At 54.7% G+C, this 14130-nt stretch overlaps 2 protein-coding genes and 7 non-coding genes across 10 annotated transcripts; 6 read left to right on the top strand and 3 right to left on the bottom strand.

The window, feature by feature from the left end:
• Window positions 1-309: 309 nt before the first annotated feature.
• Window positions 310-423, bottom strand: LOC139799459 (U5 spliceosomal RNA). The gene has a single exon (XR_011727279.1). It is a non-coding gene; the product is annotated as a U5 spliceosomal RNA (small nuclear RNA).
• A 451-nt stretch (window positions 424-874) lies between these two features.
• On the bottom strand, window positions 875-989 carry LOC139799442 (U5 spliceosomal RNA). Its single transcript, XR_011727262.1, has one exon. It is a non-coding gene; the product is annotated as a U5 spliceosomal RNA (small nuclear RNA).
• Window positions 990-1551: 562 nt separating this feature from the next.
• Window positions 1552-6695, top strand: RPS8 (ribosomal protein S8). The gene is made up of 6 exons (XM_071750307.1): window positions 1552-1684; window positions 2524-2630; window positions 3021-3120; window positions 4509-4684; window positions 5668-5797; window positions 6533-6695. The coding sequence occupies exons 1-6, from the start codon at window positions 1681-1683 to the stop codon at window positions 6640-6642; spliced, it is 627 nt and encodes a 208-aa protein (XP_071606408.1). The 5' UTR covers window positions 1552-1680; the 3' UTR covers window positions 6643-6695.
• LOC139799445 (small nucleolar RNA SNORD55/SNORD39) lies at window positions 2373-2457 on the top strand. The gene has a single exon (XR_011727265.1). It is a non-coding gene; the product is annotated as a small nucleolar RNA SNORD55/SNORD39 (small nucleolar RNA).
• LOC139799448 (small nucleolar RNA SNORD46) lies at window positions 2826-2929 on the top strand. The gene has a single exon (XR_011727268.1). It is a non-coding gene; the product is annotated as a small nucleolar RNA SNORD46 (small nucleolar RNA).
• LOC139799446 (small nucleolar RNA SNORD38) lies at window positions 4935-5007 on the top strand. The gene has a single exon (XR_011727266.1). It is a non-coding gene; the product is annotated as a small nucleolar RNA SNORD38 (small nucleolar RNA).
• LOC139799447 (small nucleolar RNA SNORD38) lies at window positions 6254-6325 on the top strand. The gene has a single exon (XR_011727267.1). It is a non-coding gene; the product is annotated as a small nucleolar RNA SNORD38 (small nucleolar RNA).
• A 652-nt stretch (window positions 6696-7347) lies between the features above and the next one.
• Window positions 7348-7478, top strand: LOC139799456 (small nucleolar RNA SNORA35). The gene has a single exon (XR_011727276.1). It is a non-coding gene; the product is annotated as a small nucleolar RNA SNORA35 (small nucleolar RNA).
• A 3475-nt stretch (window positions 7479-10953) lies between these two features.
• On the bottom strand, window positions 10954-13854 carry LOC139799023 (SLIT and NTRK-like protein 1). 2 transcript variants are annotated; one of them, XM_071750305.1, is made up of 2 exons: window positions 13730-13854; window positions 10954-12907 (listed from the first exon to the last, which is right to left on the bottom strand). In XM_071750305.1, exons 1-2 carry the CDS (start codon window positions 13782-13784, stop codon window positions 11676-11678), a joined length of 1287 nt encoding a protein of 428 aa, XP_071606406.1. In that variant the 5' UTR covers window positions 13785-13854; the 3' UTR covers window positions 10954-11675. The 2 variants fall into 2 exon arrangements, with proteins under 2 accessions (XP_071606406.1, XP_071606407.1); XM_071750306.1 differs by lacking the exon at window positions 13730-13854 and adding an exon at window positions 13214-13307.
• Between the last annotated feature and the right edge of the window lie 276 nt (window positions 13855-14130).

The following is a 14130-nucleotide window of genomic DNA, read 5'->3' as shown; positions in this document are numbered from 1 at the left end:
CTGGCTAGGGAGACTACACCTCCCAAGATGCTCTGTTCTACAGCTCCCGGCGTGCCTCGCAGCAGGGTTGCGGCTCCCAGAAGGCCCGCGGCGGCGGCCGGGGCGCTGGGCATGCTGGGAGATGTAGTTCAGCGCGGCTCCAGCCCATCACAGCGGGGCGGGGTGGGCGCTGGTGCCGCTGCCTGGGAAGCAGGAGGAGAATCCCACCCACTGCGGGGAAGCATTCGCTTTCAGATGGAACGCGAACGTATGCCAAGGCCGGCAGTTCTAGCACTCTGGGTTTTTCTGACTTTTAACCTCTATTATGGTAGCTCCCCAAAAAGGAAGCTTCTAAAAATTCGTAGTTTCTCGTATTTGTTTCTCTCCACGGAAATCTTTAGTAAAAGGCGAAAGATTTGTACGTTATGAAGAGAACCGGAGATATATTTACGCGTGCCAACGCCGGTACCCAGGCCACCCGCTCCAAAGCCACGTCAGGGCGAGGGGCGCCCGGCCCGGCCCGACCCAGCCCAGCGCCGCCGCGGGCTCACAAGCCCCGCAGAACCCAACAGCTCGGACCGGCCGCGGGGAGAGGCAGCGGCGGCGGACACCGGCGGACACCGACGGGGTCAGGGCACGGACGCTGCGGCGGTGAGCGCTGGGTATGCAAATCAGACCAATGGTGATGAGCACCTGGTAATGAGGGGGCAGTGAGGGGGCTGCAAGGCGAGGCGCAGACACAGCTCTGCTTACGGCCCCGACCCCAGCAGTGCCCTCTGCGGTAAAACATTGCTGCAGTATTTCTAAAATCCTCTTCCCCACGATCTCATGCTCACAGTTCTTACTTTGTTTTCCTCCCCTCTTCCTCAATTCTATTTTTAAACAAGCATGGGATAGCTTCACCGAAGTGAAGCCTCAAAAAATTGATCAACACTCGTACTTGTTCCTCTCCACGGAAATCTTTAGTAAAAGGCGAAAGATTTATACGATCTGAAGAGAAACCAGAGTATGCTTGGTTATGCTCCTCTGAAACCAACCCACACCCAACTGTCCCTACTACAGACATGGCGAGAACCGCCGCTCGGTCAGCCCCACACCTTCGCATGCTTCTCGCCGCCTCGGCCCCTTTCCCTCTTGCCGTACACGGACAATTCCACTCTCAGACCCACGATCCCGGCGGAAAATACTACACGGGCTGCACCGCCGGCTCGCGGTGCACCCTGGGTATGCAAATCAGTCGAATGCTAATGAGCCCCATGCTAATGTGGTGCCCGCGGCCAGCAGGGCTGGGCACTGCCCGTCCCAGGGGCGCGGGGATCGCTGCTCCCACCCGGCCCCGCCGTGGGTTGCCGGGCCCTGGGCCCTGCTTGGCGGCATTAGTGAGGTGACACGTGGGGGCAGGCAGGAAGAACCTGGGACAGGCAAACCCCTGACAATGATCCCGTCCCTCCCGGGCCGGGGGCTGAACCGGGGCCGCTGGACCTCGGCCGAGCAGCTCCAGCGGTGACACATATCCAGACCCGGTCCCGGTGGCACCCGCCGTCGCCATCGCCCACCCTCTCCCTTCAGAGCCGCCGCGTTGCCCGGCAACGGTGCACGCCGCGCGCTGGCGGCGTGGTGACGTAAGGGCCTCGCGAGAGCTGGTCCCGCCAAACTCCTCCGTGAGGCCCCGCCCCCTCCTTTTTGCGCCAGTGCTGAACCATGGGTGAGTGGGGCTGCTCCGCGGCCAGGCCGCCATCCGCCGCCATCCGTCGGCATCCGCTCTCCGCGCCGCCGCGCCCTGCCTCTACCCCTTACTGGGGGGCATCGCCGGGTGCCGCCAGGCTGCACCGCTCGCCGTTAAGGGGGGCCGCGGCGGCGCTGAGCTGCAGGCTGGGGGGAGGATTTCTAGGCCCAACATGGCGGAGGGGCGGGTGACTTAGCCTGTCCTCGCCTTGCTGCAGGCCCCGGGCGCTGGGACCGTAGTGCTCGGGGCTGTAGAGGGGACGCTGTGGATGAGGTGGGGCGACTCTTAGGGGGATCCAGCAAGAGGGATTGGGGGTGGGTGAGTGGCGGCGGCGGCTTGTAGGCAAAACGGGGGGTCGGGAACGATGGGGACATAGTCCTTATCGGGCCTCCCGAGCGGGCTGGGGAGGAGGAGGAGGAGGGTTGTGTTGGAATGTCTTTCAGAGGCCCAGCAGGTGGGAGAGACAGGGGTTTCTTTTGATAGAGGATCTACCAGACTCAACGGAACATAGGGTGTCCCCTATGGGATGCCTGGCAGCTTGGGATGGGCATGTCCAATAGGGTGCCCGGCACATGAGGTAGGTTGGGAGGCTGCTTCCCCCAGGGGACGCCAGTCAGACACGGTGGAAGGAGTCTGTCTGCTGGAAGGGAGGAGGTCCAGGCGGATCTGAGTATCAATGATGAAGCTTCTCTTACTGCTGCATAAGGCTGAGTGCACTATGCGGATACCAACCTTGGAGAGCTGAGGACTCAGAACCGTGCCCTGCCATGGCCAGGTGAACTCCATGCCATGGTCTGACCACCCTGCTTTCCATTCAGGTATCTCCAGGGACAACTGGCATAAGCGCCGCAAGACTGGGGGCAAGAGGAAGCCCTACCATAAGAAGAGGAAGTATGAGTTGGGGCGACCTCCTGCCAACACTAAGGTTGGTGATTTCCCTTGGAGTGGGGTAAGGGTGGGAGGGCAGCTGTTTTGTTTTCATACTTGAGTTGCTGGTTATGTGCTGTTAAAGGCTTGAATATATTATGTGTTTTGTGAGTGGTTATGTATCTGTTCTTAAAGGGGGATACTTTCCCTGGGGCCTGCAGAAAACAAATGATGCATTTTTGCAATAAGAGGCAATTGGAGTGATGAAACTTTCACCTTAGGTAGATGCAACAGACCGTTTTGGTCATTTACTGTATCTGCCAGTGCTGGGGCTTGTCATAGTTACACTGACCACATTGCCTTTTGGGGTAGGAGTCTGCTGGGCTTGTGCAGGAGCTGCACAGCCTCCCAGCACCAGTAACACCCTGGGGTTTATTTCTGCCCATAGATTGGCCCACGCCGAATTCACACAGTGAGAGTTCGTGGTGGAAATAAGAAGTACCGTGCCCTGCGGTTGGATGTTGGCAACTTCTCCTGGGGCTCAGAATGTAAGTGCATTTTAAGGCCACTTTGGAAGAGAAAAATCTCTTTTCTGTTTGTTTGGGTTTTTTACTTTATTTTTTTGCTGGTCCCTGGTGCTGCTGCAGGGCAGGGGGACAACAATGCAAGCATGGATTTATAGGTTGGGTTTGAACATCCTGGATCTTGCAGTATTGGGTCTGAAGCAGCATGCATAGTGATGATAACTTTGACTGTACGTGGCCTTGGGAGACTCAGATGTCTGCTAAGCTCACAGTGATGGGAGTGTCATAGTTACACTGAGTGACATGCTTGCATTACCTTTTACTGGGGGCAAAAACCTAAATATTGTTAGTTTATAAATGCAACTGGTGGTTTTTGATGAACTTTTACTAAAAGTTAGGTGGTCCTGCACAAGAAAGAGAAGTGTTGAGGATTTTGTTCTAGAGCCACACCTCAGAAAAAAATCCTGTTACATGCGGTTCAGTTGATACTGCTTTGCTAAGCAAAAGCAGGGAGGGCAGAAACAAAAGGGGCTTCTGTAGTGTTTCCCCTGAGCTGAGCAAGGTGGGGTTTCTCTGAGTTACAAACTGAAGACCATGTGATTTGAACCTGAGCCTTTTCAGTGTTACTCAGCATGATGGTAAAGCCAGCAATTTGTGAGGTGATGTTTCAGTGGGCAGTGTGGTGTGAGGGAGAAAGGACGCTCATTGTCTGTTCTGTGGTAAGTGCTGTCACAGGCATTGTTACAGAGGTGAATGGGCTGAGTGTGCCCATTTGCAGAACAAGAAATAAGGTACCTAAGCAAAGAGGAAAAAACCACCACATGCCTGGTCTTTGCATACGTGCAGGGCTGTGTCTCCAGGGTGGGCATCTGCTAAACAGTCAAATCTAGTGCTAGGACTGAATGTTTCAGGTGGGTCTTGAACAGGTGTAAGTTCCAGCTTCCCCTCAATTTACTCATAAACCCTCATCCTATAAAAATGGTTTCTATTACGTGTTGCAGAGCAGCCCCATTCAGCACTGCCTAGTGCAGTAACTCCAGGAAATACACAGGGGACTGAGCCCTGTGTGCAATGTTAGTTGGCATCTGCTGAGCCATCTTCCAATACAGACATTTGGTTTTTAACTTTGCTGGGTTTTGTTTAAGATGAGTTCCAGCAAAGCCATGGATCCCACTTTTTCCCCTGGTATGAGTAATTTTCCAGATATGGGCTTCTGTCCTAGCAGCAGAAAGTTGGTCTAATAAAAAACAGAGGCATATCTTGGTGAAATTTAATTCAGTGCCAGGGAAGCTGGGGGACATTTGATGGGGTGATGAGCATGAGGTGGTTTGAGGGTATGTGTGAAATGCCCTGGACTGTATTCTCAGCTGTCTGACCCCTGTAGGGTTGAATTCATACTCTTCTTTTTAAAGGCTGCACTCGCAAGACTCGAATCATCGACGTTGTCTACAATGCTTCCAACAATGAACTGGTGAGGACAAAGACCCTGGTGAAGAATTGCATTGTTCTCGTTGACAGCACCCCGTACCGCCAGTGGTATGAAGCCCACTATGCTTTGCCCCTGGGACGCAAGAAGGGTGCCAAACTGGTACGTCTGGGGTGGGTGTTTTGACTCCTTGCAGGGTAGTCTGCCCCACTAGAGGCAGTAGTTAGTGAGCTGTTGGGAGTGGACAGGGCCTGCCAGAAAGGTGGTTGGGTACCTGTCAGTGATAGCAGTGGTTATCTGGGCTGCATTTCCATCAGCTCCCAGGACAAGCCTGACTGTTAACAGTGTTCAGTACCACGAAGCACTCTGAGGCATCACACCCCTTGTGCACAAGGACCTGCCTGTCTGTGGTCTTCTGATGATGATACCTTTGTCCAGTTCTGCTACTGAAGGGAGAGCGATGACACGTCATGATGCTGAGGAAGACTTGGAAGTCAGGTCCTTGTGCTGGGGAATGATTGCTTTGATAAAAAGCTTGTGGATTGCTAAGTGAACTCCAAGTGTGTTTTTAAGTGTCCTTAGACTATCTGGACCCATATTGGTTATTTTACTAGGAGGCAAACCCCAAGTCCTTCAAAGTGTAGCACATGTGTAGCATTCATCTTAAGGTTTGCCTCCTTGTATTAAAACAAAGCCTATATTACTTGGGCACTGTGCAATTCAGGAGCACAGGGAGGGCTTGTAACCTGTCTGCCAGGACTTGCATCACACCCAAGCACTTTCATTTTGTCTGGAGAGGGAAAGGGCGATTTTTTTTTTTTTGAAGAGGCATTACTTAACCAAGGAAACCCTTGTGATTTCATGTATCTAAGAGCAACCTTCCCTAGGGCAAGGTGCTGTGTTGCCAGCAGTTACTCTAGTTAGCAACACTGTTTCTTGGCCTCAGAAGTGAAACCTGGTTCTGTTGAAGAACCTTGTTTTGTTGAGGCTGAAGGATTTATTTCTGTGGCAAATACAACTTGGGAAACAAAGTGCTGAGAATCCAAACATCTCGTTGATGATAATGGAGGCCTTTTACTCTAGCAGTAGTATGCTTAGTTTAGAAGTAGGCTTAACCTTGTCCTCACTTGTGGTCTGGATTTTAGACTCCTGAAGAAGAGGAGATTTTGAATAAGAAGCGTTCAAAGAAGATCCAGAAGAAATATGATGAGCGAAAGAAATATGCCAAGATAGCAAGTATTCTTGAGGAGCAGTTCCAGCAAGGAAAGCTACTTGGTGAGTCCATGGCAGCATCAAGATGTGGGGATAAGGGAGTCAGGGCACAAACAGGGCCGGAGCAGATCTTATTCTTCATCTTGGGATCACTTGAAATTCTAGGGGCTGTGATGAAGCTAATGGCAGGGTGAAGGCTATGGGGTGTTCTCCATATCTGCAGGAGTATCTTCTGAGTCTTAAGTGTAACTTGTTCCTTCTCCAGAGAGACCTGCCTCTGGCAGGAAGGGGAAACCTGTGTATGGAGCATGAACTGGTACATGTCCCACCAAGGCTCCTGGTTGGAGCCGTTGAGGAAAAGCTCATTCCTGATTGGCCTTTGAGAAAATTTACGAGGCTTGAGACTTGGAAAACAAGGAAAGACACATGGATTGCACAGTGTGTCAGAAAAATGTCCTGCCAACATGAAACAGCTTTGACTGGTTCCAAGTTCTGGCAAATAGTTGAGTGTTCTGAAGTCTTCTGGTGATGAGACTTTTGTCCAGTTCTGCTGCTGAACTTGAGTGATGACAGTTTGGAGATCTGAAGAGGACTTCGTTAGGGACTCAGCCCAGCAGAGCAGGTTGAAGAGCAGGGTACCACAGGAGGAGGTGCTGAAGCCAGCACCTAGAATGAGTGTGTCTGTTCTGACAGCCTGCTGGCTGTGCTCCCTTAGAGAGGCCTTGTGCAGTGTTTCTCACTCGGTGTTTGTGCTGGGGTCAGGAGTTACAACTTTTAACTGATGATTCCTCCTTGCAGCCTGCATTGCCTCCAGACCTGGACAGTGTGGCCGAGCTGATGGGTATGTGTTGGAAGGCAAGGAGCTGGAGTTCTACTTGAGGAAGATCAAGGCCAGAAAAGGCAAATGAATAACAACTGTTCTGCCAAGAGAACGAATAAAACCAAGAGTTGTCTTCAGTAATGGGTTGCGTGCTCATTTGTGTGTGCAGGGGGGAAGGGGTTTGTGAAGCTCCTCCTGCCTGTAAAATGGGGAGGAAAGAGGATCTCTCCTGGAATCCTTTGGCACTTTTCTGTCTTCAGGCAACCTCTCACACTGCTCTCCATTAAAATATCTGAGTTCTAGGAAGTGGCCTTATGGACCAAGTGGGTATTAGAAAAGAGTTGTCAGACTTGGGTCAACAGATTCCCACTGCTGAAACCTGCAAGCAGGTGGAAGGTGCAGATGTCTGCTCCAGTAAGAGTTCTGGCTTTCTGGGAGCTGCTGGGGTCTGACTGGGCACACATCTCCCCTTTTCCTGGGGTGTGTGAGGTCAGCACATGCTACATTTAGGGTCTTGGAGTGAGGTTGGTGGGGAGAGGTCCTGTTGGCTCAGGTGAGGTGTGTCCAGGCAGCAGCCCTGTGGCACTGTGTTTCTTAGATGGCCCTTGGGGTGAGTCTGGCTGAAAACTCACTTTCCCCTCCAGTCTCTGCAGCTGGTACCTTCTGCCTTTGCTTTCCAGACCACATGTGGTCACATCTGGTTGGGGCCAGCAGCCCCTCTTGCCATGGCTTGGTGTTCCTTGCCTGGTTGTAAAGTTGCCTTTGGGGTTTGATATCTTTGAACTGCACTGGGCTGTACTGCTCAGTGACCAGCTGGTCTGTCCTTGACCTTCTTGGTCTCATCCCCAGTGCAAGATCAATTCCTTCTAGCAGAAGGGCCGGGGTCTCCTCATGGCCTGTCCCTTTCGAAAGCTGGGTACAAACTCCAGCTTTCTGCCCAGTCACTTGTGGGGTTGGAAAGCTGTTGTGAAGCAAAGTTTTTCCAGATGGTTTGGGTTATGTCCTTCCTTGGGACTACTGTCTTAAAGAAAGCCAGGATGATGCATCTCTATCTAGTTGCCAAATGCTTTATGCATTTGGGGTTGGGGTGAAGCTGGGAGCCCATCTGAGGACTGAGCCTGGGGACGTGGGGCACACCAGGCTCACACATCTTGCACCTGCCTGTAGACACACTGCACGCTTCCCCGCACTTGTGCATTTTTACTAGTCTGACTTGTGAGACCCAGCCTGGAGTCCCCAGTGTAAGGACATGGAGCTGTTTAGGTCCAAAGGAGGGCAACAAAAGATGATGAGAGGGTTAGAGCAGCTCTGGTGTGAAGGCAGGCTGAGACAGTTGGGGTTGTTCACCCTGGAGAAGAGGCTTTGGGGAAATCTTACAGTGGCCTTCCAATATCTGACAGGGCTGCAGGAAAGCAGGGGGGAATTTTAACAAGAGCAGGTGATGCTGGGACATGAGGGATGGCTTTAAACTGGAAGAGGGAAGATTTAGGTCAGACATTAGGAAGAAATTCTGTAATGTCAGAGTAGTGAGACACTGGCACTTGTGTCAGTTGTCCAGAGAAGTGGCTGCCTCTTACCTGGATGCGTTCAAGGCCAGGTTGGATGGGGCTTTGAAAACCTGCTCTACTGGAAAGTGTCCTGGCCCATGGGACTAGATGATCACTAAGGTCCCTTCCAACCCACCTATTCCATGATTTCTCCATAGAAGCACTGATGTCCCCAGCTTCACAATGTTTAGCTCTCAATTGCAGATGGCCCATGATCATCTTGCCCCGAGCAGAGCTGTGGTGGTACTTCTGTCTCTAGTGCCTTAAAATGCAGACTCTGCCCTACAAACACCTTGTGCTTGGGGTTTTTTTAAGTTTTCCCTGTCATGATCTGCCCTGGCTGCTGTGTGTGGCAGCAGGAGGTGGTTGTGGGCTCAGGTGCCCTGTGCAGTGTGGGTCCATCCTCTCCTGCTGGCAGGGAGCCGAGGAGACGTTTGTGCCACACATGGAGAGGCACAACAGCCTCATCAGGAAGCTATGTCTGTTGCCTGGATGGCTGCAGCCACAGGGTTGTGTGCATTGGCACTGCCTTGCAGCTTGGGTCTGGGTGCAACCAGACACTCTTTTGCAGTCTCTCACAGTGGGACCTGGGCTGGGCACAACGTTTGCACAAGCACATTCCTTCTCCATAGTGATCTGGGGTAAACTTACTGCCTGCTTCCCAGAGGGTGGGGCAGAGGTGATAAAGGGCACTTGGAAGGCATGTGTCACAGTCTTCCTCTTGAGGGTTCCTTTACCATCACCTTCTGCCAGGCACAAACAGGTTTTGGGGTGATTCTAGGGGACTTTGTACTGATGGAAAAACTGAGGCTAACAGAGCAAGTGTGGTTTAAGAGCAGGAACTGTAAACCTGGCCCCCGATGAGCAGGATTATGGCTAATTCATCAATGCAGCCTCCTCTGAAAAGCACCCATGGGAGCAAGAGCAGTGTCACCCACAGGGGCCATGCTGTAGGTGTGACGGAATGGGACGGTGGCAGCCAGCCAGGGGTGTGTGGCATCTGACTCTCAGGCTGGCACAGGCTGTGGGACCTCATGTGGCTTGCCCACAGGGTGTATGGTTTCTGCTCTGGCCTTGGCATAGCCCTGTGGGTTTGCACAGGGAATTACCTGCCTGGGAGGAGGCGAGTCTGCCCCATGCAGAGCCAGGAAGGAATGGGCAGGGGCTGGGGCTAAGCACAGATTTAGTCTGGATGGGTTTATGAGGTTCCAAGGCCTGGCTGAGGACCTTAGCCATTTCTGCAGATAGCTGTAAGGGCTGGATTTTTTTAAAAAGCTACTTTTCATATGATAAGCAGCTGGCAGCACAACCCAAGTGAGGTCACTCATCTTGAGTGCTGCTTCTTGCTTTTCAGCAGCTTGCTCAGCTCCATACAGTATTAACTTCGGGGTATTTTCACAGGACATGGTCCAACACAGAAAATGACCTTGTCGTTAGTCTTTAACAGGTCCAGCAGTGGCCCAGAGGGTAGCAGAGGAGGAACAGGGCTGCCTTGCTGTGGGTAGATGGGGGATTTAAAGATGGCTTTGGGAAAAGTGGGCTTGTAGGAAGAGAATGTTTTAACAGCTCTGCTAATATGGTCAAGGGAAGCACACAGCAGTCCAAGTGTGGGAACCCTCCTACAGGGGATGAAAGCAGGGATTTTTTCTGGGTTTTGTTTATTTTGGTTTGGTTTGGTTTTTTTCCTGGCTGTATCACTTGGCCTAATACCCCACAATGGTCACTCGTATCAGCCCTTGGGGCTGTCTGTTCCCTTTTTGCTGCAGAAGATGTACACTCCTTGACAAATTCCAGATTCACCCACCAAGCCAGTGGGGTGGTTTGGGTCATTCCCCTTAGCAGCCACAGGAGCTGGATTTAGGCTCCATGGGAATGAAGGGAAAGGAAGGAGCATTTCTCCTGTCAGCCCTGGGAACAAGACCTCAGGGGGCAAGGGAAGAGTCAGCAACCAAGGAGGGCTGCAGGGTATTTCTGGAGCATGGATCAAAAACTGGACCTGGGGATGGCATGAGCTGGGGCCTGCCATGATTCCCTGGGGTGATGGAGGCACTTTAAAGGCCAGCACCAGACCAGGAGGGAGCAGGGAGGAAAAAATTCCAGTGAGACATAAAACGGTGGGAAGCATCTGTGAATGACAGCGAGACATGCAGGGAAATCATCCCATCCTCGTCCCTGATCTGTGCTCGGGTTGGGGCTGAACACTGCCCGGGGTGGTGGCTCATCCCACCACGGGCTGCTGGAGGCCAGGCTCCCTCCCCAGGAAACGCCGCTTCCTTTACCGGCGGGAGCTCCACGTCCTGCCCTGCCCGGCTCCCTCCCTTCCTGCCTGGGCACAGCGCCCAGTCCAGGCCCGGCACGGCTCCAGTGTGGGCTGGGAGCTTCCAGCCTGGGAAATGTCCTCCTGGGCAAAGGGGGACAGGGCTCAAGAGTGCCTGCATCTCCCCATCTTCAGAGAAGGGCTGGAGCACCCATGGATGAGAATTGCCAGGAGGGGAGTCTGTGCTGGGGGATGATTTACAGCATCCCCAGCTTCTTCCCTGTTCTCAGGAGCCTCTCAAGGCCCTGCCCCAGCCGGGAACTGTGGTGTTTACAGCAGATTGACATCTTCCCTGGATGGTCTGTAAATCGTGGTGCAAAGCAGAGGATCTGTTCACCCTCAGCCAGTGCCCAGCTCTGCTCCACCACGATGGCCTGGGAGCTGCTGGATGAGACCCATGCTGGGGCATCCACCAGGGCATGGGAGGGGAGATGGGGTAGGATCAACCCCCGCCCCCATCTCTGCACTCCCCTATGTCTCGTCATCTAGGTCCTCACCACCCCAAACCACAGAGACACAGGGATGGAGCCACACAGCCAGGAGTAAAATGATTTATTGAGAGCTAAATCCTACAGGATTTGGCAGCACATTGGGCAGGGGGGCCGAACAGGGCCCCCTCCAGTGTTTCCCTGGTGCGTGTGCACCTCACACACCTTCTGATGCCCACCCGTGTGCAGTCCCTGCACATACAGCAGTACGTGTGCACCGTCTGTCTCAAGCCCCCATGCCATGCTGTGGGACATGTCAAGATGCAGGATGAGCAGCAGGCAGGGCCACCCCAGGCTTCCCCTGGGTGCCAATCCCAGGGCACCCTGTCCACATGTGACACCCTCAACAGATCATGTAGACAGAGCCAGATCCCTTTCATGTCCCCAGATCCTGTTCTCTGCCATCTCGCTCTGCTGGGAGAAGATGGAGGCCCTGGGTGATCAGTGGGTCTGGCACACACAGTAGTGTCACCTGGTCCCCAAAAACAGCCATCTCCTCTCCACATCCTTCCTTGGGCACTACCAGCTCAAATGTCCCCAGACAACGCCAGCCTGCAGCAGGGTCCCCCATGCCCAAAGCACCCTGGCATCCCGACCCAGCTGCAGCACATGACAAGCGAGGGATACACATGGGGGGAGGGATGGGAATTTGGGGGTTCAGCTTTGCAAACAGCTGCTGTAAGCCATGGCAGGGCAGCTCATGCCTCTCCTGCTCTGCTGGCTTTCACTACCACCTGGCTCCTGCCATCCTCCTGGCAAAGTGCTGGCATCAGTGCAGGTCAATGCTCTCGTACTCCAGTTCGATGTTGTCTGAGTCCTCCAGTTCGATGCCAGGTACTAAATTGTAGTAGTTGGTTGACTGGCTCATGTACATCTTTTCCCTGTCAGCAGAGTCCTTCAGGACTTCACTCACACTGACGGTGTCCACCTCTGGCTCACTGCTCCCCAGCTCCTCTGCCCTCTGGGATGGGGCATCCTGTTGCCTGCCCACTGCCCTGCCCTGCAGCCCTTCACGGGCTGGCACCTGGGAACAGGAGGATCCCATCTGGATCTCCACTTCCTCATAGAGATCTTTGCTGCTCTCCAACAGGTCTGCAGAGGGCTGGAGCAGGACCTTGTTCCCCAGCAGCACGTTCTTCTCAGTCTCAGAGGGTACAGCAGGCAGTTCATAGGGGACGTAGTGGTGGGGTTCTGCAGGCACCGGAATGTCTCCCCTCTCTGCTGTAGCCGTGTGGCTCTGGGATCTCCTCTGAATGCTGTAGTTGGTCTTTCTCTTCCTCCTGCAGAAGCACCAGGTGATACTGACAAGGATGAGGAGAGGGGGCAGGCAGATGAAGAGGGCAGTGAGGTTGTGTGAGCGGCACAGCTCATCCCGGGGGATGCTTTGAAGGTCCATTCCGTGATACCGCTCTGGTGTGTGGCAGATAATCTCAGCAGCCAAGCTGGGCCAACCCTCCAGGTTGCTAAGAAAAGCACAGCTGCAGTCCCAGCTGTTATTGGAGAGCTGGAGTTGGAGCAGAGATGGCTTCAGGAGGCTGGTGGGAAGGATGGTCAGGGCATTGGAGCCCAGGTAGACCTCCTGGACCTGAGTTGATGCTTTCAGGAAGGACTTGGGCAGCTCCTGGAGCTGATTGCTGTCCAGATAAAGGACCCTCAAATTAGGGGCATCTTCCAGAAAACTTCCAGGGAGACTTTCCAGCAGGTTGTGACTTAAATGCAAGATCTCCAAGGCAGGGGGGACTCCCTGTGCATTGGTGATATCTGTGATGCTGCAGTGCGAGAGGTAGAGCTCCCGCAGCCCTCGCACCCCTACCAGTGCACCCCAGTCCAGGTGGGTGATGTTGGAGCTGGTGAAGTTGAGGCAGCAGCTTTCAGGGAGTGGAGCTTCCTGGAAAGCCTGGAAGTCCATGGGCTCCGTGCAGTTGCAGCTTTGGGGTGCTGCATCGAGGGCAAGGCTGGCAGCGAGCAGGAAGCTGCCCCAGAGAGTCCCCAGCCCAGCACCTGCAGAGAGCGTAGAGGGGACAGGTGACCCCCAGGTGGGACCAGCCCTCCCCTTGTTCCAGCCCATCACGGCGGGAGGTGAACCCCGCTTCTCCCTCCCCGCAAGGGAAGGGTCTCCGCAGCCCCCCGAAGCCACCTCTCAGGGCTCTCTGTCCCCGACAGCCCGGGGCTGTCTCACACCCGACGTCCCGCTGCTGCGGCCGGATGCCGCGGACAGTGAGCGACCCCCGGGGCTTTGCTCGTCCTCCCCCCCGTCCCGGGGCTGTGCTCATCCCCCAGCCCCCGGGGTGCCCTGCCCGGCCTCACCTGCCGCCGCACACCCCATCCTCCGGGGCCGCTCCGCGCCCCGCCGCGCTCCCCGCCGGGCGCGGCCGCCAGCTCCGCCTCGCCGCGGGGCGGCCCCGCTGCAGCCCGCCCCGGACCGGCCCCCCCTCCCCACGGCACTCGGTTCACCTTCAGCCCCTCTCTCACGTCCAACTATGGACCCTCCGGTAGCACTGTGCGGTGGCAACCCCCAAAATACGCCTGACCCCGGCCCCCTACAGTCAATCTGCCCTGCGGCCCCCTTCCCTCTTCCCCCCCCCGCCCATAAACCACAGCCCCCATCCCTCACCTCTCCGTTCCCCAGAAGTAATGTCCATAACTTCCCCCAATCTCCAATCCCCAATGTCTCCTGATTCCCTCTTGGCCCCCACAAGCCATATATCACTCTACCCCGGCCATACTCCAGAATCAGCCCCCCCAGAACTCCTGGCGAAGAGCCAGGCTGGGATCTGCTGAGTTCCCCTTCCTCCTGGGTCAGGGAGAAGGCTTGGTTCCCACCTCTATACTGGGTGCAACTCTCAGCCCTACTGGGGAGAGGATGCTGGGTGTGCATGTTTGCAGGATGGGGACCAAAGGGGACATCTTTTGCAAATGCTGTAGCAACAAACAGTGCTCCAGGGATTTCTGCTGGGGAGCAGGGCCAGGCTGCTGGGGTGGGACACAGGAAAGGGCCGGGTGGGCCCTGCGGGAAGGGAGGTGCCAGCCTGGGGGTGAAGACAGTTGCCAGGATAGGGTTGCAGGGCCCGAAGCTGGCACCCAGGGGCCAGAACCTGCTTACACTCTGCTTGGGGTAAAGCCTCCCCTGTTCCTGGGCCAAAGGATGAGCCAAGAGCCCCATTGCAGGAGATTTCAGAGGGGTCTCTGGGTCTTCAAGGGCTGGATCTGGCCTCCCAAGGAGG

The sequence above is a fragment of the Heliangelus exortis genome, chromosome 8 (assembly GCF_036169615.1).
Source record: "Heliangelus exortis chromosome 8, bHelExo1.hap1, whole genome shotgun sequence".
NCBI lineage: Eukaryota > Metazoa > Chordata > Aves > Apodiformes > Trochilidae > Heliangelus > Heliangelus exortis.
This window is presented reverse-complemented; position numbering and strand designations above follow the sequence as displayed.